Raw genomic sequence first — 25935 nt, 5'->3', positions numbered from 1 at the left:
GCTTGCATGCTAACTTTCGCTATTCATTCCAGCTAATGCACAAAAGGACGGAGTTCCTTCCTTGAAGAATTTACCAAGAAATTGCATGTACATTAGGTGACGCCAAAGCCGATACTACAGTCGAACCTGGCTATATCGAACCCGTTTACATAGAATTATTCTATATATCGAACAATTTCTGGCCACGGTATAGTTACAATGAGTATATAGAGCAAAAATTACACCTAGATCGAACAAAAATAGCAGCGACTCCCGATATATAGAACGCCAAGCATTGGAAAAGTGCCCCCAGAAGTTGTCTTTCCTTCCCGGTGGTGGGGAAGTCCGGCGGCACGGCTCCATCCAACCGCTCTCCCTGTCGTGACTGTGCTGCCTCGGACGAGCCGCCGACACACCCCTGTAAAAATGGTCCTGTCCTGCCCACAACGCTTGCTCAGATAGCCAATCAGGGGCTCTTGAGCTCTCGTTGTGCAAGATGGCGATAGTGCAAGTTGCCTCACTGCTTTTCTGGTTCATTGTGTGTGTGTCTTGTAGGCCTTCTCCTGCAGTGTTGCTGTGATGAAACTGCAGAATTCACCTTTCGTTGTGAAGCTCGAAATCATAAATCGGGTCGAACAAGTTGAGAAGTCGGATGTCCCCGTAGCGTGCAAGATTCCGAGGAGCACTCTCAGCATAATCTTGAAGAATAAGGGGGAGATTAGGGTTAAAGCGGCCAAACTCGTGACCCGGTGCCCGTGGCGCCTGACGCGTACGCGCGGCCATGGTTAATCCGAAACTGCTTTAGCTGTGCTGGCTTCCGCATGGTCGGTGAGGACTGTAAATTCCGATGAATGCGACGAAGCCGTTGCCGGTGTTGCTGAAGTTTGGAGTGAGCTGTCAGAATTACTGGAAGCTGTTGACGAATCAACGGTGGACGAGTTTGTGAGTGCAAATGATGATGTCACGACCACAGAAGAGCCTGAAAATGAAGGCTATATTGCCGACATCATACTGAGCAAAAGTGAAAGGGGGCACAATGAGGAAAGCAATGACGGTCCTTCGCCCACATCCTCCAAAGTGATTGGTGCGCTCGGACTAGTCCGCTGCTTCTGCGTGAATGCGTAAGGGTGTGGCCTCAGCTGCTCCGACTCCATAGACAATGTGGAGAATTATGTGCGCCGCAGGCAACGAAATTGCCCAAGCAGAAGAAAATTCAGGACTATTTCAAGCGAAACTAGGCTAGTTTCATCAATAAAGCGATTTTATAAATGGTATGTGCTTTTATGACGTCCAATTATTTAGCAGGCTTATATTGAATTATGCTCTATATTGAACTGATAGGCGTTTTCTTTTGCGAGTTCGAAATAGCCGGGTTCGACTGTATAGTGACAAGCTAGTGTTGTTACATGACTAATTTTTGTAATCTAATCGCTGCAATGGGGCTATCCTGGATATTGTCAAGTTCTGCCTCGATGTCGAGATAGTTATGCACCTCTCCATCTCTGATTGGATCACAGGGTGTCTGTCTTTGTCCTCTGTGATTGGCTCAAAACGCTAACATGGTGGATGTCGAAAATAGGGTCCAAAATACTAGCACCCCAGCTGAAAAAGAGTAGCAGTAGCTTCGTAGTCGCTCTCCATGTTCATTGGGCTGTCGTGGTCTGCGAGGTGTATCAATGCACAGTATATCTCAAGTGCCATGGACCCTACCGAAGATGAGATACTCTGGGGCTGTTAACAGTGATAAGGAGGCGTCCTAAGTGACATCTGATAGGCATCTGATTGTGTGCTGCCCAATCCACTATGGCTCAAGAGCAATAACTTTGCATTTCCCAAATTGCAACAAATTGCCATTACTCTTTCTTTTAGAACCACACACACACACACAAAAAGAAAAGTGGTGAGCTCAAGGGCATTGCACATATAATTTATAAAGTATGAAAATTGGATCATGTTACAATTGGGAGTGCACATTAGAATTGAGTAAATACAGTATTTGCTGGCCGGTCACCCGACAGTGTGTACAGTTCTCACGCAATCATTAGTCTCACCCATATTCTTTATTCAGACATATCCCCGCTTAGCCCAAAAGCGTTACAGCAGGGGGGTTACAAGCATGAAAAGAATACATCTTGATTCACACTGCGAACCTGTCCACATGACAGTCGATTCCAGTGAGTGATAGCTTTAACAAAAAAAGAATTGGCATACAGGCCCCCATCCTAGCCTGGTATTCTCTAATTTTGCACTGGTGGTCAGTGCATGCCGATATAGTTTGGCGGTTTTAAGTACATCTCCCTATCAATTACAGTTTTGTTATGATAGATTTCATACAGAAGCTTTAGCCGCAGTTTCTTTCGGCGAGACGACAGGGTTTCCCAGTTGAGCTTTTTTTTCATTGCTGTGCAACTGTACTCCCTCCCGTACCTACCCAAGACGAACCAGACTGCTCTGTTTTGTATTTTTCTAGTTTATTTATAAGACATATCTGTGAAGGGTCCCAAAGGGTACAAGCATATTCCAAAATAGGTGGTATACAAGTTAGGCACGTCTTGCTTCTAAGGTTAGAATTTGCACATTTTAAATTTATTTGAGTGTAATTCAAAGCAACTGCCGCTTTGCCAACCACATAGTCCACATGTGCCCGCCATGAGCGACAACATCACGCTCAAATATTTAGTGGTGGATTTATTACTTAAAACATTATTCATTAGACAGCAGCTGGCATCGATTATATTTTTCTTCTTAGTAAACCGCACATGGACGCACTTACCCATATTCAAATTCATTTTCCACTTAGAGCACCATTCGCAAATACGTTCTAGGTCAGCCTGCAGTTTGAGAACATCATGTTCATTATCAATTTTTCTATACACAATACAGCCATCCACGAAGAGCCGCATGTTAGAGTCAATACCATTAATGTATATAAGAAAAAGAAGAGGCCCCAGAACAGATCCTTGCGGGACGCCCGATGTGACCTCAAGATAATCTGAATTAGTACCATTCAGGACATGTTGACGGCAACTTGACAAATAGTTTTTTTATCCGGCTAAAAACACTAGAATCTATATTTAACATTCGAAGTTTATGAAGTAGTAAAGAATGGCAAACAGTATCAAATGCTTTGCGGAAGTCCAGAAATATGCAGTCTATTTGCCCACCCAAATCAATTGCAGGCGCTAGGTCATCATAAAAGTCAATCAATTGTGTTGTACATGAATACCCCTTGCGAAATCCGTGCTGTCTGTTTGTAAGTAACGTGTTGTCCATCAGATGTTTCATGATAGCCTTATATATTATGTGTTCTATGATCTTGCACGAAATCAAAGTGAGATAGATCTATATTAGTAACTTCTTTTTTTAGAGCCTCCTTTGTGAATTGGGACTACATTTGCAATTTTCCAGCCCTGTGGAATCTGACCAGTAGTTAATGACGTGAAAAATTAAATAAAGGTAAAGCGAAGTGCCGTGAGCACACTGTTTTAATATTCTTGGAGAGATACCATCAGGGCCGATAGCCTTAGTTTCATCAAGGCTCTTTAGCAGAGATTGAATGCCGCTAACGCTGAGTTCGATTGGTTTCGTAAGACGAACGTTGCTATTAGATGATTGTGGGCTGCATGCAGATGGAGAAAGATGGACTGATTGGAAGTATCTGTTTAGGCATGTCGCTTTTTCTGCATCGTCAGAAAGAGTGCATTCACTGTAAATAATTTCATTTATTCCAACAGGATCAGACCCATATCCCTTCAAATATTGCCAGAACGTTTTAGGATTTGTTTTCATTTTGTCATTTACGTAATCGTTTAAGATACTGTTCTTTTGCTTTTTTCAACAGGCCTTTGTATTTGCGTGTTAATTCTTGTAGCCTTTTAAAACAAGCGTGTGTTTTTGTTCTTTTATATCTTTGAAACACATGCCTTAGTTTTTTCAACTAACTTCAATACACGAAAGGTGATCATTGGTTTTTTATGCTTTTGGAGTCTAGCCGATTCAATACTTGGTATGAACTTCTCCGTAAGGTCAAACAGCCTTTTTTTTTTAATGTGCTCCACAAATATTCTACTTCGTGTTCCTCTGCAAAGCATTCAAAAACAGGAAGAAAATCAAGAAGTTTATCAGAAATTGATGAATAATCGCCCTTTTCAAAGAAGAAAACTCTTCTGCTGATGCACCTTTTCATGCGCTGTACTTTCGTTTTAATCCCTGCAACCACAAGCCGATTATCACTAATACCTGGAATTATATAAACATTACCAACTAAATTAGGCGAATTACGAAGGAGAAGATCTAGGCTACTATTAATTCGAGTGGGTTCAAGGACATACTGAAAAAAGCCAGAACTATCAACCAGGTTCCTCATTTCTAGATTTGTACGGTTTGCATTCATTAACTCGCATGTGCCGTTTTCCCACTTTAGGTCGGGCAAGTTAAAATCACCCACAAGCAATGTTATTTGGCCAGATGCCTCCGAAATGATATCGTACAGCATTTCCAAAACACCGAAATCTGTGCTTGGTGATCGATAAAACGCTCCAGTGACAAAAGAAAGATTATTAGCCAGTGTAACTGTGCACCAAACCGACTCGACCGAGTCATGACGGATGTTCGACATCGAAGACGAAAGGGACGAATGAACTAATAGAAAAACACCACCGCCATGACCCGGCCTGTCGTTGCGATAAGCAGTATAGTTGCAGGGGAGCACCTCACTATCAGTAATGGATGGGTTAAGCCAGGATTCAGTACAAACACTATATCTGCCTTTAATGACTCAACCAGTCCAGCAAACTCATTTATCTTGTTGACTATACTATGGCAATTTACCACCGCAATAACTAAATCGTGATAAACACAGCAAATATCATTTGTACATCACCATTTTGACAGGGCAACAACTTCTTCCTTCTCATCGCCCCATGTAAATGCTCTGCCATTTATGATCAGTTTATCAGCCTTTAACTTAACCTGGTTTCTCTTATCTGCCTTCTTTACTTTTCTGTATTCCCAAAGTTTCTTTCGCACTGCTCGAGTTTCAAATGAAAAGTCCTGTTCTACACTGTAAGAGGAGCCTTTGAACTTGCTTGCATTTTTCAAAACGGCCATTTTTTCTTTATTGGATGAAAAATTTACAATTATAGGTCTTTTCTTCCGTTCATAAAAGCGACCAATCCGATGTGCCCTTTGAACCGACTGCAGTTCGATTCCAAAATTAGTAGCGCAGATACCCTTAACCAAGGCTTCAGCTTGTTCCCACGTTTCAGACCGATCATTGTTATCTATCCTGTAAAACACGAGGTTCAATCTACGGCTTCTGTTTTCGAGGTCTAAATTTTTTTTTGCAGAATTCTTACTTGATGACTTAGATCCCTAATTACAGTTGCTTGTTCTTGTAGTAGCTTCATAATGTTACCTATCTGGTCTTGGGTTTTATCAAGCTTGCTGTCCCTTTCAGCCATTTTGGCATCATGACTAGTTATCCTGGCATCAATGTTTTCTAATTTATTCATAATAGTATCGTGTAGTTTCTTCAAGAAACTCATTTTGCCTTTATCAAAAGGCCCAGGGTTGCGCTCAATGTTGCCAGAAAGTAGCAAGAGCAAAACGAGCCAGAAAACTCGGTTCACAACTAAACGAAAACTTCTATCACGTCTAGTGCGCTGTAATCGCGCTGTACATGCAACATACGCCCGCGTGGGAGGAGCCAGCAACACCATGACTACTTTAGAAGTTTCAGTTAGGTGAACAGTACTAACCTGCAGAGACAACAGTGGCATGAGCTGCATGTCTGCAAGCGTGCCGGCTCTAAATCCCACACAGTCAAGGTGCCACGCAGCTATATAAGCCCGTCCCTGGTCACGTGGTTCACAACGCTCGACGAGCCTGCCATAGACGTCATGGTCGAAGAAACCGTCCCCATGAGCCTTTCAGCGTTGTTCGTACAGTGATGAGCTTGTGTCGATTGTCGGTATGTGCCATGATGGGTCAGAAGATTGCTCGGGATAGCACGGATTAAGGGCACGCTCACCAAGCGGTCGATGTGCGATCACCGTCCAGGAAGCACCGAAAACCTGCAGAAACAACAGTGGCGTGAGCTGCATGTCGGCAACCATGCCAGTTCTAAATCCACTCTAAATATGCATGTTTGTCCTGACTGCCGGTGATGACTAACATAGGCCAGTGGTGAATTATTGTCACAACCACACTTACTAGGTTACTAGGCCTAACCAATGCTGTTTCATCGTGTGTTGGTGACTGGGAGCTGCAGTTTAGTGTTCATTCAACAAAGATTGCTTCACAGGTGTTGAGAGGCACTAGGGATGCCTTGCCATTAAATATTGGAGATTTGGTAGACAACTGGGCAGCTTTACTCACAGCCACCTCCTTTGTGGTGACATTACACACGTAGATCATGCCTAAAAAGTTGAACCGGACACCCTAATGTATTTGAAGTGTCAATCACTAATTTACATTGGTTCTGTGGAGTAGGAGGCTACTTACCATAAACATTGAGCAGTTACAGATAACCACTGACTTAATAATTTGTCAAATTGTGGAAGTAGTCCTAATAATCTTCATGTCAAGTATGTCCTCTAGAAGGGAAGCAGATGAGCAAAATGAGAACGAGGTGAAAGCAGTAGCCAAAGTTTCGACAGGTGGACTTGTCTTCTTCAAGGCGACATATGCTTTCCTCGCCACAGTGTATATAGTGTGGGGTTCTCACCTTTGCTCTTGGGACAAAGGAACGACAACACAGTAGTGCAAACAATCACAAGGGCATTTATTGCACCTTTCATAGACTAATGCCTGCTAGCCGAGTTGCTATCCACAAAACATGCTGATGGGCGTGCGACAAATCGCGGAAGTCTGACTCACCGCGACCGGATAGCGAGCGAATATGTTCGCCCCATGCCGAACACCAACGCCTGGTTGTTTGTGCGTATGGCCACGCGAACGCTGGCGCATTCGAACGAGGCCTCGTGAGACAGTCTCACAGAAGCATGGATCGGCGCACGCGCGGAATGTCCGCGCCTCTTGCCGACTCCAAGCGAAAGAGGAAGCGCCTTCTCCTTTCCGCGCCCAAGTAACCCCGCGGTTAGGTGGCGTTAGCAGTGCAACACTCGCGCCATCTCTCGTACTGCCCTTCTATCACACAGACTGCCGCAGGCATCAGACCATGCGGTGAAACCGGATTACGGGAGACGGGAGCTGTGCGAGAAAACAACATATCAGGGGACGCGTGAGAGTCGTGCATCCCCACAATAGGTCGGGTTCTTCTAAAGGGGAGAGGGTGTAAGGCAGGTGGGTGCGGCAACAAGTGAAGGTGTTAGGAGCAAGGGTGTAGATTTGAGAATAAAGGAGTGCTTTTCACAAGGCCCGGGACACGGCCGTCTGTCAATCACATATCACCGGCCGACCCACGGCCGGTGTCAACAGCGTGTCAACAGCGTGCACAGCACCCCTCTGTTACCTGTTTCACTGGTGGTCGTGGGCTATCGGGTCTCAGCAAGAGATAATAGAAGCAGCGGTAAAAACCGGTGCCCGTGAAAAGAAAGATATTATAGAAAATAATAAATTGAAAAATAAATAAATAAAAGAAAAAAGAACAGAAAAGAAAGAAAAAGAAAACAGAAAAAAGTGCTAAGCAACCAAACTAAGTGCTGTTGCCTATAGCTTGAAATTTAGCATAGCAAATAGATTCTAAAGCTCCCTTTGAAATGTGGTGTGCACAACAGCAGAAGCTGTTGCTGCTGCTGCTGCTGCTGTAGTGGGATAGTCAAAGGAAGATGCAAAGAAAGCTCTGCTTTAAAATACTGCCTCTAAGCCCCTTCCACTGACAGCAACTGCCACCTTGGCAAGGCTATTGTGCTATCGAGAAGCATGCCACAGCCACCACTGTGTCATCTGCTCAGAAACATTCTAAAACCACATATGCACCATGCTAGCCTTTCCTTGCTTCGCATGCTCTGGCACACAGCGGCACAGCAAGGAAATTGCAATTCTTTCGTTCACACACACAAAAACAAAAACATCATAAATCAGGGCTGACTGCTGGGACAAACATGTGAAAAAAAAAAATACAGGTATATCGCAGATTGGCCATGCAGATTGATTGGTTGATTTTAATTGTTACAGAAAAAAATGAGGTACAGTTAGCTTACTAGCAGAGGATGCACCTTGGAAAAAAAACTAAAGAAAGAAAGGAGGGTGAATGAGGAATCGAGCGCTATAGTCTGACACGGTCACATAATAGCCAATGAAATTCACAGCATGCCAAGAACTCCGGGCAATTTCGGAAAATCCTGGAATATGCACTGTTCTGCAGTGTGCCTACTAGTGTTGCCTCCCGAGAAGAGAATCGCATATTCAACCCAAAGCAGCAAGCCTAAAGGATGAAACCGTTTGCTCGTAATTTTTTTCTTGTCAGCATGCTGTTGACAACGGATTATTCGGATGCTGATGATTTGCACATGTGTGTTTATTCAAACAGCCTCTTGGTGGCACCGCTAGCCCCATAGACTTTTATGGTAGAGTGTATAAGGGCGACTGGACGAGGACGTAGAAAGAAACTTTGCCTTGCACACGTGTTTGGTTCAACGAAATGCACCACTCAATGTTCTATTTTGCTGTTACGTTTGATTCCGCTCGCACGGTATATATTTATCGATGCGTGCGAAAATAAAATCTATAGTTGAAAGTGGAGCGCTGTGTCTGTGTATCTGTTTCTTTCTACGTCCTCGTTCAGTCTCGCTTATACACTCCAACCATAGATTCTAACCAACTAGCCCGCCAACGTGTTTTAACCCCATAGACTTAATGTATACAGCTGACCGAAATTTCGGACACCTTACACGCATCGTGCGATGATTTAGACTCCGACTGCACAGCCATGCGCCACCGAGTCAAGCAGAAATAGCATTACAGTAGAATATTGGTGATAGAAATCTCAAGGGGTGGCAAAAATATTCGTATCGCCAAAAAACTAGAAAGAATAAGTTTTAGATCAGAGGCTCATGTACAGGTGATTTATTTCCGTGGAAAGAAGTGCCGGTTGTCTGCCTTTATCTTCTTTTCCGCCAGATCAGCTAGCAAAAGAACTTTGGAGAGAAAAGAACTGTGCACATGTGTTTTCCCACACAGTCTCTGAAGCAGCCCTGCGCCATAGAATGTCAAGTGCATGCATTGTTTCTGCTGCCGTCGGAGGCTGATCATTGCAGCTGTTGTAGTTATCTTCGTCATCGCTGCTCACGACTTCAACTTGCGATGTGTCCACATCACCCACAATGTCTGCAACACTTCGCAGACCGCAAGTTGCGAGGTCGTCATCCGCGGTCACGAAGTCTTTGGCAGAACAGTCCACGCCAAATGTGTCCCAATTTTTAGTCATGACGAAATCTGGCTTTTGTGAAGAGGTGGCCACACTGGATTTGAAAATGCCACACTTGCTGAAGTAGTGGCAATTGTTGTAGGCAACACACGGTGCCAAGCCATTGCAATGAAGTGTAGGGCATCCAGAAGATTGATCAGTTTTCGCCAGGAGATGTCGCACTAACAAGCTTTTATAATGATGCTTGACTGTCTTGATAATGCCGGGATCAAGCGGCTGCAAGTGACTTGTGATATTTGCTGGCAAAAATACAGCTTTCACACTTTGTAGCATCATCTCTATCGGTTGTGCTGGGCGTTGATCTAAAATCAAAACAAACTTTCTGTTTTGACTAGACATCTCCCTATCCAGGTAGGTAGCATACTCCAAGAACAATGACGATGTCATCCACGCCTTTTTGTTAGCTTTGTAAATGCAGGGTAACCGCCTGGCTACCTTGAAGCATTGCAGCTTGTGGAATTTGCCTATGACTGTCAGCTGCATCTTCTCCAGTCGGCATTGCAGCAGAACAGCACAGTCACGCGCTGCTTGCTCTTCTGCTCACCCTAGCAGGCTTCATCTTTAAAACACACTCTTCTTTGGCTGCAGGTTATAAAAAAGTCCAGGCTCGTCCACGTTGAAAACGTCTTGAGCTTCGTAGCTCTCAGTTAACACTGGTAGTTTCGCTTCTATCCAATTCTCAACAGTGGATAGGGTGGCTAGAACTGGGAGGTGTGAAGACCGCGGCGCCGCCGCCATTGCCTAGGGAGGGCCCGCTACGCGTTCCTCCCACTTGGGTAAAATTTGGCGCTTCCGTCGGGGGCGCGGCTAGGGTGGCTAGCGCGGGGGCGTCGTTAGCTTGTCAGTCTTGTAGGCCACGGTGCAGTGCAAAGCAACTCTCGTGGTAGGTATAGTGCAGCTGTATTTTTCTCGCGTTTCCTAAATTTCGATCGCTTCACAACGCAGCGAATATAAGTGGCACAGAATGGGATGACGTGAAGGTCAGAGTGCGTGAGTGCTTCAGGTCTTGGGGCAAGCTTCGAGCGCACGAGGAGCGTGGGGAGATTAAAATCGTCTCCGACGCGATCCTCCTGCTCTCGAGGCCAATGTCCGGCGGGCCTGGTGTTGCTTCGGCTCTGGCCTCACTCCGAAAGAAACTTCGGATTCTCCTGCAGTGACGCTGGGACGGCTTGAGGGACACAGCCTGAGCAGAGCTGTGGGAAATGGAAGCGTGGTGCAGCGGAAACGTCCTACGTAAGCATCTTTCAAGGAAGGACACAACTCTCTTTTCCCTAATAGATCCAAGTGATGGTAGCATAGTCGACTCACTAGATGGAGTTCTTGCACTGGCGAGGCAGTTTTACATGACCTTGTGTGCCTCTCCAGTTGCCTCTCCAGCTGTCTTTCCGTTTGCTTCACCAGCTGAGCCGCCACAAGTGTGCGACTCAGTCATAGATGAGGACGAGCTATTTTCGGCCTTGAAGCCTACGAAGCGTAATCGCAGTCCAGGATCCGATGGTGTGACAGTCGAATTTTATGTTAAATTTTGGACACTGTTAGTGAAGCCGTTCACATCACTGGTGAACAGGCTACTCGGTGAAGGGACTTTGTCAGCGCCTCAACGAGAGGGGCTAATCTCTCTCTTTTGTAAGGACGAGTCGAAGAGCTCCGATCTGAGAGCGTGGCGTCCAATCACGCTTTTGAACTGCGATTATAAGCTCATAGCAAAGTGCCCATGTACGCGACTCACACCCGTGCTCAGCACTGTTTTGGGTCCATACTAGGCATGTAGTGTCCAGGGGCGCTCTACTCAGCTTCACGGTTTAGCAGTGAGGGACCTTCTCCTGGAGGGAAATACCAGGAAACTTCCCGGTATTCTTAGCTCCTTCGATCAGGAGAAGGCTTTCGACATCATTAGCCATAGGTTCCTTTTCCGTGTTCTGGAAGAGGCTGGTTTTAGTGTGGGTTTTCGGCAGATGGTCCAAGCTTTGTATTCTCGACCGACTTCTGCTGTTGTCATACGGGACCGCGTCCCGGGGGGGGGGGGGGGGGGAGGGGGCTTCTGTATCCCTCAGCATGTCTATACAAACTCATTCAGACACTCGACGACAGGTTCACTCGTGCATTTAGCACTACGCGACTGCACGCAAAAGTTGTCAAGAATTTCTTGCTTCTAGCAGCCAATGTGCCACAGATTGGCTGCAGGAGGCATTCCGCTGATCTAACAGGATCAGTGCCTAGGTTTTATTGTATAACACGTACGCATTCACATTTCCTCAAAAGCTTAAATCAGTGTGTCATCCACAACAAAGCCAAGAAGGTTAAGCCCTGCGTTTTGTAAAAATGTGATGTTATGCAATAATTGTTATTTCCAATAAACACGTATTAAGTCGCAAGCGCTTTGTACTGTCTAGAATTTCTTCACAACAATGCTGATATATTGCATGAACTTCTTCCATTTAAAGTAATGTTACAATCCCAAATATGTGACTTATGTGCGGGCGACACATTCAAGGTTATTCCAATGCGCTGGCCTTGCGCGGCAATTCCTATGAACTACATTTTCGGTAAGGCATACGCGCGCTAATCTCGGCAAGAGGTGGTCGCAAAAAGCGTTGCTGTGTCGGCTGCGTAGTCGGTGCTCGCTGTTTCCATGTGGAATGAGAGCAGCGAAACATCATTAAATTCTCTCAGCATCTAAATGTAGAGAAAAAAGTCTGGTCAGATTTTAACGCATTCAAACGCAAAAACTAAGCGCTACCAAATCATTTTCCCGCCCGGAGGTATGCAGACGCCCCGAGAAACTACGGCGGCCGAAACGGCGCCCCGGCCGGCAGCGCCGTCACGTGGCAGGAACGCGTTTTGGGGCCAGCTTCCGGAGGCCGGTCTTCACACCTCCCCATTCTAGCCACCCTACAGTGGAGGCGTCGACTGTCTCAGCTTGGCCATGCATGGCCTTGTAGGCAAGGCCATGCATGGCTTTAAACCTGTGCATCCATGCTCCGGAGGCCTGAAAATTTTTTATGTCGAGTGAAAGTGCTACGTCCATGGCGTTTTCACATAGGACTTTACCGTCAATGCTGACGCCAGCTGCTGCCACTTCAAACCACGTCAGAACAACGTCTAACTTGATGTGATGGAAAGTTTTAGCCTCATTTTTGTTGATGCCAAAGCGCTGCACATTGAGCATGATTTCTGATGTGACAGAGTAGATAGCAAACTCTGGCGAGGTCTGTGCGCCTTTTCTTCGGTTCCTCATCTGCTTTCTTTGAAATTTCTAGCTTTTCTTTAAAACTAAAAGAGAGTGCCTTCCGCGACGTCGTGCCTTTGGGGGCTGACATGGCTCATGAGGATTGATGCTTGTGAACAGATGCATGCACAGGAGCAGCCCGCCGCCGCGATCGCCGCCACCAGGCTCTCTGGTTGGCCGGTCCGCAGAGTGAACAGGCCAGTCCGCGGCGGCATGTCCATTGTGTGCAGGCAAAATGGCGAGAGTATTCAACGTCAAAGGAGGGGGAACGCTTGATTGCTGCCACGGTCGTGGTTTATATATAAAAAAAAATACTAAAAAGGAAGCTAGAGGCACCCGAGCTACAGCTAGCGGAAACGAAAGGGACAGCGAGGAGGTAGGTAGAGGGAAATAAAAGATAGGAGGGGTCAGGGAGAATCAACAAGCATAGAGGAGGCAAAATGTTCTGTTCGTTTAGAGCAGCACCTCAGCCCCCGCTATTGTAAACGCGCCAAGAGGGGGAATACCGACCGTCACCGAGGGGGGGGGGAGGGAGGGAGGACTGGTTGCTTTTGAGCCCGTGCATATCCACAGCCGCAGGGAAAATCCCGACCCATCTGGCCTCCTGCCCATGCCGCAGTCGGCTGCTGGCTGCTTGCCTGTTCGTATCACCCGCACCGGACTGATAAATGTGTATGGATCACCCGAATTTTTTTACATTATATAAAATGTGCTTTGGCCAGGGAATTTCGAAAATTCGTATGACAACGAAATTCGTATCAGCCGAATTCGTATGTCGCTGTTATGGTGGTCAGCCATGTCGCTGGTGCCCTGCGATACCGAAACTAGCGATGCCTAGTCGATCTTATAGACGCCAATGAGGATGCATGCATTGTTTGTGCTTTTGTACATCTGCAGCAAGAACAAGGCGTTGGCTGAGATACGGACTGCAATTTAGTAGTCACACCTTCCGCTCAATTCTTTGCCACTCTCATCATGCACACCGTTCATGGCCAGATGATCCTGTTGATCCCGTTGATAAAGCATGCGGAGTGTCGCAGAGTACGAATAGAAATAGCATAAAATTAGGAGTGTGTGAATATTCAGAAAATTTAAATATTATCGAATATTATATTTTTATTATATGTATTCGATTTTAACAATAGATATTCGAAAATGTTTGAATGTTCGGTTGGTTACGAACATTTGAATAAAATCGATTATTTTTCTGGCGGTGCGGGAGGAAACATGGCTCTTAGCATTTGTTTTAATCTAATCTAAGAATATTGGGGCGATTTCATGCTGAATTTGGCGATGATTTCATGCTAGTAGCGAAAGCTTGCCTTTAAAGCACACTTAGCCTCCAAACATCTGAACTATGCGGGAAAGCCTGTTTCTCGATGGCGAGGGGCATTGGTTTGCGAACAGCGAGGGGGCACTTTTTATTTATTTTCTTCTAAATTTTTTTTTGTAGCGCCACCTCTAATTCCAAGCTTATTGCTTGACAACAAGTGCAATGAGCGTTGACTAGCACTGGGACAAATGCCTCCGATTTTACGAGCATTTGATGTGGTATGTCCAGGCTTGGAATGGCGCCTGACACTGGCAAAAATGGCAAGAGCAAGTGGGGCTATGCTAATCTAAGTACAACCAAATTAGGAAGACCCACTAAGCTTCAGCAAGACACTCCGTCACCAGAACAGGAATTGGCCTCCCTGGTGCAGTATTCGGCCACTCGCTCCCAAATGACTCATTTGACCAACCAATGGCCCTCAGTCCCCAGCAGCCGCAGAGCACCTGACCAAGGTGGCGGTGAGGCCTGTAGTGCAGCAGAGGGTGTTAAGAATCTCTGGACCCGGATTGGCCACCAATGGACACTGACCCTTGCAACGTTTAACACCCGAACCCTCCCGAGCAAGTCATGTTGTATTACTGCTATGTTGCTGCTCACTAGCGTGACCACCATCACACTCATGTCTGTGTTTGTTTGAGGTTTGTAGGCCGCATATCCAGTTAGCTTTGCCTCGGTCAAAGGCTCCTGAAATGCAGTGGCGTCTGGTGGGCTATGTGGTGTTAGAGTGTGTAAAGTTTGCTGAAGTATTTCGTGTTTCCTTGAGAAGCCTCATCAGTTCCACTGCCAGATACAGTAAGCAGTAGGGCTAGCGCTGGGAGGCGGAGGCATTGCCAGGACGGGGGTATGGTTTCTTTGCGATGGTTCCCTTGGAGCCTAATGGAGTGTTCCTCTACCTCTGTCATGCGGTGCTCTAGTTTCTTGATAGCCATAAGGACCTTATGTGCTAGTTCTGAATGTTGCTTATCCTGTTCTTTTAAGGTTTGGGCCATCGTGGCAACTGCGGTTTCCAGCACTTTAGCGATGGTCCCTTGTAGGCATTCTTCTACCGTTGTTCGTATAATGTCCGCGTTTGTTGCCTGCATGGAGGTATCCGTCTCGTGTCTGGTGCATTTGCCCCACGTTTCGGTAGGTTGGGAGTAATGTTCCTACTGCCTTGCCCAATCTGCTGCTCTTTCTCGGGCTTTTGAGGATGCTGCATTAGAAGCTTTTGCTTGAACAGTGTATTCTCTGCCCAAAGTTCCTGAAGCTCTAGTCGTAGTGCACTAAGCTCTTTCATGAATATGTGAAGGGCCTGTCCCTCCACACTACTGGGTGTCTGGGTGAGCATGGATGTTGTGTGATTGTGTGATTGCGGTGTTGTACGTGATTGCTGATTTGGACAGGAGGCTGTAGCTTCCCAGCTTACCTGCGAGGGATGACTCGCTCTGGTGGACTGCCGGGGGGGCCATCTCATCCTGGCTGCTCCCGGGTTATGAGGTTTGTCGGGCTTTGCTTCTTGAACAGCTCCTCAAGTGGTTGTGAGCACGGTTCTTGGAACTTCTCCTGGGTGTAGATTGAGGATCTTTTTGGGGCTGTTGTTGTGAGAGCACAGGTGCAGTGCCTTGAAGAGTACGTCGCTGGAGTTGCTCCCTGTGTCTTGTAGAAGCAGTTGCGGGGTAAGATAGCACATTGTGCAGATCTTGTCCCCCGTGGAGTGACCTAGGCCGCAGGGAGAGCAGCACGGCTGACACGTATGGTCAGGTTGGGGGTCCTGCTTGTAGCAGGTTGCACACCTGTTGCGCGATGGGACTGGGCATACATCCTCTCTGTGACCAACCAAGCTGCAGGTGGCGCAAAATGCAGCTTTCTTCTTGTGCAAGTAGCATTTGTATCCAGCGCCTCGATAGTAGGCTTGGTATGGAACTTTCTGGCAGTCTAAGACGGTGAGAACCGAGTTGGTGGTGTCCATTTGGTGGGCCTGGAGAATTGTTGGGTTTCGCTTGTTGACTAGGCTGCTTGTAATGGCTTCAGTGCTGTAACACGAAGGAACATTGTGTATGAATCCCTTCGCGGTATCGTCAGGCGAGGTAGCGTATTCTGCGGCTGAAAACTTGTTTTTGCCAATCTGTAAGTAGGTGATCATGCAGTATCTTTCCGCATTACCCATTGTGGGCGTGCTGGCCAGAACAATGTTACAAGCCGGGTTTGTTGTGTAGGTATCTGCATCGGTTTCGTCAGGAGTGAGGCCAGTGGCGGCGAGAATAGCATCTCTCAATAGCGCTTTGCCTACTGTGTTGAAGCCTTCCCATAAGTGTATTACGACGTTGATATTGTCCTCAGGCAGTTTAAGGAGCCTTGGGGCTGGCAGGTGCATGGAAGGGTGCGAGAGTTCCATGTTATTTGCCATAGATGTGGCTTGTTTTACTTGAGTTTGATGTTGCTGGCATTGTTTGTACTTATAGTTCACCAGCCATTCGGATTGAGACTTTCATAGCATAAAGCACCAACCTTTCTCCTTAAGTGTTGTCGGTACGAAACATGATGTTGCAATTATTCTGTTAGTCTGCCACAGCCACCACAATGAAACTGTCATATTTGAGATATTGTCATAACATGAGCAGCAACCAATCTACATATGCTTTGTTAATATTGGTTCCAGTATAGAGGTCACTATAATTTGGCTACAAGCATCTGAACAGCCACTTATAGGTTGTCTCTGTATGGTACAGTGTGTGACGTGCTAAGTGACATACCTTATGTATGAGCTTGCTTTTGTGCATCTGTGTGGACACCACAGAATGACGAATAATTGGGATTTTTCCCTGCATGCTCCAACTTTTTCTTGTTTCATTGCACTGCTTGCAACTTAGCCCTAAATGAATCCTGTGACCACTGCAATATAACAATACTTTGTGTACATAGATTTTAAGGACTAGAGAAAATGTCAGAATTAGTTGAATGTAGGATTATCGAAGCTAGAGAAAATTATTTGTTAACTTGGCAAAAAGATGGCTGTGCTAAACCAGGAGAATTAATGCTGTGACTCTTTGTAATGGTTCTGCTGAAATGAAAGACACTCAAAAGCTCAAAAGTTTGATTAAATTGCAGTTAATTAAATTGATATATGATGGAAGTTCAGTTCCTTAAGGATATTTGTCATGGAATATATAAAACTATTGTCAATTATGCATGTGTGCTTGTAGAACTGAGTAGGTGATGATGGTTTTGCTAACCATCTCCACCAGCTGTACTACCAGAAGGCAAACAAGAAATAATTTACCAGAAAGGCTGTTAGAGTGATTCCACGTTTCTAAGCATGGAGCAGTCCCAAGCATATATTTTTGGGTCTTAACTAAGCAAATTTTACAGATGTAAGTGAGCTTGGAAACAGAACAACACATTAATGCATTTTTGGAAATGTTAGTATTTGAATGTATGTATATGGTACATTAGCACCGCTCCACACCTTTTAGTTGACATGCTATTGAGCTTTATACAAATAGCAGTTATGCTTAGTTATGTAGAGTGTTGCACTGTCAGTCACCATGTGAAGATGGCTACATAGTCACCCAGCAAGCACCAGTTGATCTTTCATCTTTAATAGAGGGTATTCACGGAAAGAACTCACAAATGGTTAAATGATGTCCAAGGGGCTTTCCTCTAGTCATCTTGGCTGCTGTTTTGTAGTAATGCCTTTTTCTATGCTAATGAGTTTCTGTGCCTTTGGTGTTTGTGAGTGGTCAGAGCGACGCTCCATCCCAGCCACTCGTGAATGCCAAAGGCATGAAAAGGAATTGGCATTGAAAAAGCCATCACTACAAGATAGCGATCCCAAATTTTATCCTCCCCTGACTATCCAGTTGCATGACTTATATAGCTGCATTCTGTTGTTGGGCAAAACATTACTTCATTGTTATTTCCTAATGTGTGCTGTTGAATTGATGAATCAGTGCCCTTGTCAGCCTTAGCCCATTCACATCCTGTGACCATATGGCATCTCTTCTTACCGCAAAGTCATGGACAACTTACTGCACTGTGTAACTTTATGGCAGCTGCCTGGACATTGGTTGGTTAGTGTGGGGACGTACCGGTAGCGTATCTCCTTGGCATGTATGTCTGCCACTCTTTGGCACTTGCCACGCAACTGCTTTCCTGCACACGGTGGCTTGGTGCTGGCAACCTTTTCAGTTTGCACCTGGTGGGCTAACTGTGGTGTTGCATGTGTGGAGCTCAGCCAGAGTCTTGTCAACTCAGGAGTGTGAATTCCCTTTCCTTTTATTTTTGTGACAGAGCAGTGTAACCATGATTGGAGTACAGCATAAAACGATTGCTGGAGGAAAAAGGAATATTCACATACGCTGTGGCTAATGTTGATCCCAGCCAAATGTAGCCCCCATTAGTGTGATGAGCATGTTGTGTGACAGCATCTTGATGCCAGGGTCACTCCTGGTCAGCCCAGCCGCACCTCCGCAGTCTGGGGCTTGCGCCGCTGGTCACTTGGCGGTGAGGCCCGGTCCACACATGCTGGACCACCAGCAGGCTCTCGCCAGGCAAGGCATGATCTAGTGAGGACGGCACCCCACTTGCCCACTGGGGCTACAGATATGCCGCTCAGGTCGAAACAAGTCCGAAAAGTGAAGCGGTGAGTTTTGAAGCACTGACCTCTCAACAGTTGTGTGCTGTTGGGAGATCTAGCAGCTGGTACGTGTTGTCCCTGCGGCAAGGGATGCTTGTGGTGTCCCCCACGTCCAGACACCGCTCAGTGACTATGTACTATTTTGGGAATGTCTATTGTTCTGCACACACTGCAGCTTGTTTATTTGATAAACGCTAGTGGTATGACTTTTAAAGGCTACTAAAATCCACACACTGAAATAGTATGTCAAGCATCGTGCGGTGAAACTTGCAAGGCTCATGTCACTCTTGTAAGGTGACATTGTGTCATTTCATGGAAAGGTGGCACTTCTGTTTACTGTGCTGATTGTGTAGTGAACTGAACCAGTTTGGACTAACGGCATGCATTGCATAGCAATGCAGGAATTGATTGGTGCTGCTAACAGACTTGCCTACATCTATGTTTTGGTGGACTGACTTTGGTACCGAATCATTAAAGGGATACTCATGAGGTTTAGACATTGCAAATGACAAGCGCAGTGCATAGATCACATGGTGACAATTTATGTCATCAATACATTGCTCCAATGCATCTTTGGTAAGGTGGTGCATAGTGTCGTGCTCTAGGGCTGCACACAGTCATTGTGTACGTTGTTACCACTTTGCCCGTGTGGTCCTGAATACAACAGTTGCCATCATCCTTGAGCCCAGTGCCGATTCACTTGAGTGCAATTTGAGGAGCTCCTTGGACCAGTTATTCAACTGTGAGCATAACTGGTCACCACAGGGCCTTCAGACTTTTCCAACTCTGTCGGTTACCCTTCAAAGAAAATCCATTATGGTATGCACAATTTTGAATGGATGCATCAAGTTTTACTATAGGCCGAGATCTGTGCATATCTGACTGCATTTCTGACTGCAAATGTTGCTGTTGTTTGATATGTCAACACTCTTGTGGCTATCACTCATACATTCACTTTTCTTGGTGCAATGCTTTTACATCCTTCAATCAATAATGCCAATAGTGAAGCAATATTAATTCTACAGTAAATGAATGCAGTAGCTCAGCTGACAACAGAACATTGTAATTGGAGCGGTGCTGTCATCGAGGAAGCGTGGAAAAAAAAAATGTCGGTCCTACAACAAAATCACGTGTTTACTGGAAATACAGTCTGCACTGTGTGACACACTGGCATTACCTGCAAGTTTTAAGAAGATGTAGTGCTGGCAAAATGCACAGCAATCTAGTGAGTGCACTCTGCACGCATGCAATGCACAAGAGAATGCCTGACTTCATTTTTCGAGTTCTAGGCCAGCAAGGTTATGCTAATCAGTTTCTTCATGCTTTGTGCTTTTTCCAGCACTCGGTCGGTGCCCCCTCTGTGCCTGCAGTCATTTGTGCCCAATCGGCTGCTGCTGAAATTCGTACGCATGAGACTTCTCTTCTTTTTCTTCTTTGTGTGAGAACCTTCCGCAGCACCTGTAGAGGTTCATTTGCAAAAGGACACATTCTGCTCGAACCAGTGCTTGACCTTGCAGGTGCATGGTGTGCAAACTTGCAAAGTACACATGCCAGCATGGAATGCTGCATAGGAAACAACCCTTGTGCAACAGGCCAGCTGAAGTCTGCTTACTATCACATCATGTCAAGAACCGAAGCTAAATTCGAATTCATCTCATATCCTGAACAGAGCTTCCTATATTGCCATGGGCAGCTTTCAGGCCTGTGCTTGCTTCCCAGTCGTCACATTCTGCACTTTTGCAGTCAGGTGGAAAGCTGGGCGAGTTGGAATTGAAGCATTTCTTCAATCAGTGCGGAAAGCAACGGCAACACTAGTAAAAGAATGGACACTGTCCTTCCTTTTTGTGTTGTCATTTTCCTTGCTGATTCAATGAATTTTGCACTTTGTAGACAATTTCTTGTCCCTGATACACATGGTTATGATGTCAGATGTGCACTAAGTGAGTTTAGGTTCAAGCATAAGTAGCACACAGGATAGAGAACAGACAAGTGGAAACTATGGCATTGACTCTATAAATTGAAAAGAAGATGTGCTGGTAGAGTTTGCTCAAAGCAATAGAGTAGTATAATTAGTACTTTCTTAAAAAAACAGCAGTAGGATGTCATCTGGAAAAGCCCAAGTGGGAAGATGAGAAATGCAATAGATTTCCTGCTCTGTGCCAACCACAGCATTGTTCAGCATGGAAAGGTGTTGGTTGGAGCGACGGGCCATGATCACAAGTTAGCGAAGCAGTCCTTGATTTGAAGAGAGAAAGCAGGAAATTAGCAGTCTGGGGGAAATGCAGTGGCTACGCATAAACAAGCATGAGGCTTTTGATAAAGTGGAAGTGTTGTGTAACGATTCTGGCCGCTGAGTTCAGCGGATGACATATCTTCGTCAGTCAACCGTGGTGTTGAAGAGCTCCCTCTTCCGGCCCCAAGAATGTATATATTCCAGTGGTTATCAAGTTCCCCGGTTCTGTGTTTGTTTCGTGATGGCAATAAAAGGTTATTGCCGATACGCTTTGTCGCGATGGTGCCTCGCGGTATGATGGTGTCTCGCAGCAACATAACACTGGCGACAAAGATGGCATTGAATGAGACTGCCGCAATGGGAAGCTAGCTCCTGTCCGTACTCGTTCACAATGACGGCCACCACAACAGAGGGGCTTGAGCCTTTCGACATCACTCACCCTGAAGAGTGGGAGGACTATGCAGAACGTTTCCAGTTCTTCATCGAGGCGCAGGACGTTATGGATGCCAGCAAGAAGAGATCGACATTCCTCAGCCGCTGCGGTCCCGCCACTTTTCAATTAGCCAGGACGCTCGTGGCACCGGCCCAGCTGAAGGATACACCGTTCGAAACAATCCTCGCCGTTCTGCGTGACCACCTAGCGCCGAAACTACCGGAACTTGCCAGACGATATGAATTCCATCTCTGCGACCAGGCACCAAGTGAGCCTGCCGCCGCCTACCTCGCTACTCTTCGAACAACGGCACAGCACTGCAACTTCAACGACCTCGACACCGTGCTACAGGATCGATTCGTGTTTGGACTGCAGAACAACACGGTGAAGCAGTGGCTACTGGCGAAGAAAGAGGTGTCTTTCACCAGTGCTGTTGAGGAAGCAGTTGCCGCTGAGGCCATTGCCCGGGAAGCCAGCCTAGCCTCGTTTCAAACCACCAACGCGCGCCGCGTTTCGAGCCTGTGCATCAAGGGGCGACGACTGGCGATGATGGCGAGCAAGACACCTCTGAAGATGTTCTTCGGTTACGCGTTAGCCCTGCTCAGCGACGGGACACCGAGAGATTGGTGGGCGGCCCCTGCGTCAGCTGTGGAGGCCCGTACAAACGCCGCCTGTTTCGGTTCCGTGGTGCCCAGTGCAGGGAATGTGGAAAAACCGGTCATATTGCTAAGATCTGCCGGTCCCGGAGGAAGCTTAGCCCACATCGAGATGCCAAAGACCAAGCCCGGACGCAACAATTCAAGACCACCCCTCGCACAAACATTTAATACTGCGACAACTTGGCAGTTACTGCTATCAACAAAATGTCTAAGCCCACCAAGAGGAAGATACGTGTGAGTGTAAAAATCGAAGGCACACAGTGTCAGATGGAGGTGAATTCGGGATCTTTTTCCATTATCTCCGACGCCACAGCCAGATGCATTTTTCCAAAGGGGCGTGTCCAAAACCTGCAGCCACTTGATGTTATCATGAGGGACTATCAAGCCAACCGTATCGCTGTACGTGGAGTTGGTACCGTCTGCGTGCAGTTCAAGGATTTTGACGGCCCATTGCGCCTGGTCATTGTCAAAGGCGAGCGCCCAAGTCTTCTCGGGCTGGATTGGTTTCCGACACTCGGTATCAATATCACAGGAGTGCAACGCATCAATCAGCAACCATCCTCACTTGATAACATGTTCCGGGACTTTGCCTCTGTGTTCGATGGGACACTGGGCTGCTACAAGGGACTGCCCGTGCAGTTTGCACTTAACCCTGAGGTTGTGCCTATCTGCCTGAAAGCAAAAAGGGTTCCTTTCGCACTGCGACCAAAAATCGATACCAAACTGGACAAACTGATACAACAAGGGATCCTAGAGCCGGTTGACCACGCTCGTTGGGAAACTCCTATTGTTACGTCACTGAAGGCAAATGGGGACGTCTGCATCTGTGCAGACTACAAGTGCACCATCAACAAAGCCTTACAGCAGCACTCGTATCCGGTACCAGCTGTCAACCACCTGCTGGCATCCCTCTCTGGTGGAACTGTCTTTGCGAAGCTAGACTTAGCACAGGCCTACCAACAGCTCCTAGTGACTGATGAATCTGCAAAGGCGCAGACCATTGTGACGCATCGGGGTGCTTTCCGCGTTCGACGATTACAATCCGGTGTCAGCGTCGCACCTGGCATCTTCCAGAGTTTAATGGAGAACCTACTGCACAGACTACCAGGTGTCATTCCAATTTAGATGATGTCCTCATTTCCGGTGCATCACACCAGGAATTCCTTAGTCGCCTTCGAGAGGTCCTTCAGCGATTCCATGGTGCAAGGCTTAAGGTCAAGAAGGAGAAATGCCAGCTAGGAGCGACTCAAGTGGAATCTTTGGGTTTCCGAGTTGATGCTGAGGGAATCCACCCCACACTGGCCAAGATGCAAGCCATCCTTAATGCACCGCAGCCGTTGAACAGAGCCGAGCTGCAGGCCTTCTTGGGCTTTCTCAATTTCTATCATGCATTCCTTCCACACAAGGTCACTGTCGCTGAACCCCTGCACTGTTTGTTGGACAAGAAGGTCCCCTGGCTGTGGGGAAACCTACAACAAACTGCGTTCGACAATGTGAAGAAGCTACTGGCATCCAACCAGGTGCTGACACACTTTGACGAGAAGAAGCCAGTAATCCTTGCCTGCGATGCGTCCCCGTGCGGAATAGGAGCAGTGTTGAGTCACAGAATGCCGGATGACGCGGTAGCACCAATTGCTTTTTATTCTAGAACCTTGTCCTCTATGGAGCGTAATTACGCCCAGATTGATAAGGAGGCACTCGCTGTGGTTGCCTGAGTAAAGAAGTTCCATGACTACGTATTCGGCCGCCCATTGCAAATCCATACAGACCACAAGCCGCTCCTGGGGCTCTTCACATCAGACCGGCAAACGCCACAGATGCTTTCACCGCGAATGTTGCATTGGTCCATTTTTCTGAATGGATACCAGCATACTCTCCACCACCGACCAGGAAAACAGTTAGGCCACGCAGATGGTCTCAGCAGACTGCCTCAAGCGGACCAGTACCAGGATGACCCTTCGCCAGCAGAGGTCGTCATGCTTCTGGACGTACTTTCAGAATCCCCAGTCCATCCAGACGATGTGGCAAAGTACTCCGCCAAGGATGCTATCCTCTCCCGTGTCCTCAACTGGGTGTGGAAGGGGTGGCCAAGGTGCGCTCTGAGTTCCGTGTTCACACCATTTGTGTCCAGGCAACATGAGCTGTCCGCCCACAAGGGATGCTTATTGTGGGGTGACCGTGTGGTGATTCCACAGAAGTTGCGTTTCCGGGTCCTCGAAGCTCTGCATGTTGGACACCCCGGCATCGTCAGAATGAAAGCGCTTGCCCAGTTATGTATGGTGACCCGGCATGGATGCGGCCATTGAGGAATGGGTCTGGCGATGCTTTTCTTGCCAGGAAACGGCCTGAGATGCCTCGGGCACCTGTGCACCCATGGGAGACGAGACGGGCTTCATGGTCACGTCTGCACATTGATTTCGCTGGTCCATTCCAAGGACAGACCTTCTTGATTGTGGTGGATTCTTATTCCAAATGGCTGGAGGCCATACCAAGTCGTCAATGACATTGAGTGCTGTAATCACTACCTTACGAAGATTGTTCGCAACTCTTGGCCTGCCAGATACCCTTGTCTCAGACAATGGCCCGCAATTCACATCCACAGAATTTCGAGGGTTCCTGGATGCCAACCTCATTCACCAAGTGACATCTGCACCGTTCCATCCATCCACGAATGGTAAGGCCGAAAGGATGGTACGGACCACCAAAGAGGCATTATCTTAGATAATCTGAAAATGCTGGGCACAGCGCCTGGCAGACTTCACTCTACAGCAGCATGTAACTCCGCACACAGTCACAGGACGCTCCCCGTGCAAGTTGTTGATGGGCCACCGACTGTCTACCATGCTGGATCGGCTGCACCCAGACCGGGTCCCTGACAAGTCCTCCCGGTTGGCAGAAGTCCTACACCATGCACATTCCAGCCCGACGACCCTGTATTTGCACGTAACTACAGCCAAGGCCCACCAGGAGTATCTACTGTGATTTCCAGAGCAACTGGCCCGATCTCTTATGAGGTTGCTCTTCCGGATGGCCGTATGTATCGCCGGCACGTGGACCAGCTTCGTCGGCGGAGCAGCATTCCCATGAGGTTAGCCGAAACCGTACCTGAAGGTGGACAGCCTGAGGTCTGGCCTGCATCAAGCCCTTCACCTGGCGGAGTGAGCAGCAGCAAGACACCAGATCCTAGTGAACCCGAGGAGCAACCAACAGTCATGCTCCCTTCGGATGACATAGCAGCACCTCAGCCAGCACTAACAGACCAAAGTGTAGAATTGCCAGGCCCACGCCGTTGGCAGTGTTCCCTGAAGACGCCCCAACATCTTCGGGACTTTGTGCTGGCATTGGCTGACTGTTGAGTCCGAACTAATGGGGAAGGAGTGTTGTGTACCGATTCTGGCCACTGAATTCAGCGGATGACGTATCTTTGTCAGTCAACCCTGGTGTTGAAGAGCGCCCACTTCCGGCCCCAAGAATGTATATGTTCCAGTGGTTATCAAGTTCCCCGGTTCTGTGTTTGTTTCGTGATGGCAATAAAAGGTTGTTGCCTATAACGCCTTGTCGCGATGGTGCCTCGCGATATGACCCTCGCAGCAACATGGGGACTTTGTAATTTGAGTTTGTGATTCAATATCGACATGTCTGCACAGCGCTAAAGACAAGGGCAGAAGAAAGGACACAACACAAGCACTGACTTCAACTAAGCTTTATAGTTTACTGTCTTCACTAAGCTAACTTATTTGAAATACACAGTGCCTGTGTTGTGTCCTTTCTTCTGCCCCATCTTTTGCGCTGTGCACACATGTCAATATAAGGCTTAAGAATAGGAGGAAAATGACAGCATAGGGGCAGTTGAAGACGCCTTAATGAAGTAGCCTCAGAGGCCGCAACTGAATATGAGATAAGACATCAAAACAAGAAACAGGCAAACTCTCCCCTGCAACAAGTGAATTAGCGAAAAAATTATCTTGCAAGTCTCCCAACACCAGCAATCATATCAAATTGGCATAACTGCCGAAACTAATCAACAAGCTGAAAATAAGTGTCATTTGAAATTGTACTGGAA

The 25935-nt window shown here is 47.0% G+C and overlaps 1 protein-coding gene across 3 annotated transcripts in view; it reads left to right on the top strand.

Moving 5' to 3' along the window:
* Nucleotides 1-25935, top strand: part of Atg16 (Autophagy-related 16) — a 456887-nt gene that overhangs the window by 226930 nt on the left and 204022 nt on the right. The window contains exons 8-9 of one of the 3 annotated variants that reach the window (XM_075682848.1): nt 18350-18553; nt 19887-19950. In XM_075682848.1, the coding sequence (XP_075538963.1) occupies nt 18350-18553; nt 19887-19950 (268 nt within the window). Of the gene's footprint in view, nt 1-18349; nt 18554-19859; nt 19951-25935 lie in introns of all 3 variants that reach the window. The other 2 variants (XM_075682849.1, XM_075682850.1) reach the window with 2 other exon arrangements.

This window comes from Dermacentor variabilis, chromosome 2, assembly GCF_050947875.1.
Source record: "Dermacentor variabilis isolate Ectoservices chromosome 2, ASM5094787v1, whole genome shotgun sequence".
Classification (NCBI taxonomy): Eukaryota; Metazoa; Arthropoda; class Arachnida; order Ixodida; family Ixodidae; genus Dermacentor; species Dermacentor variabilis.
This window is presented reverse-complemented; position numbering and strand designations above follow the sequence as displayed.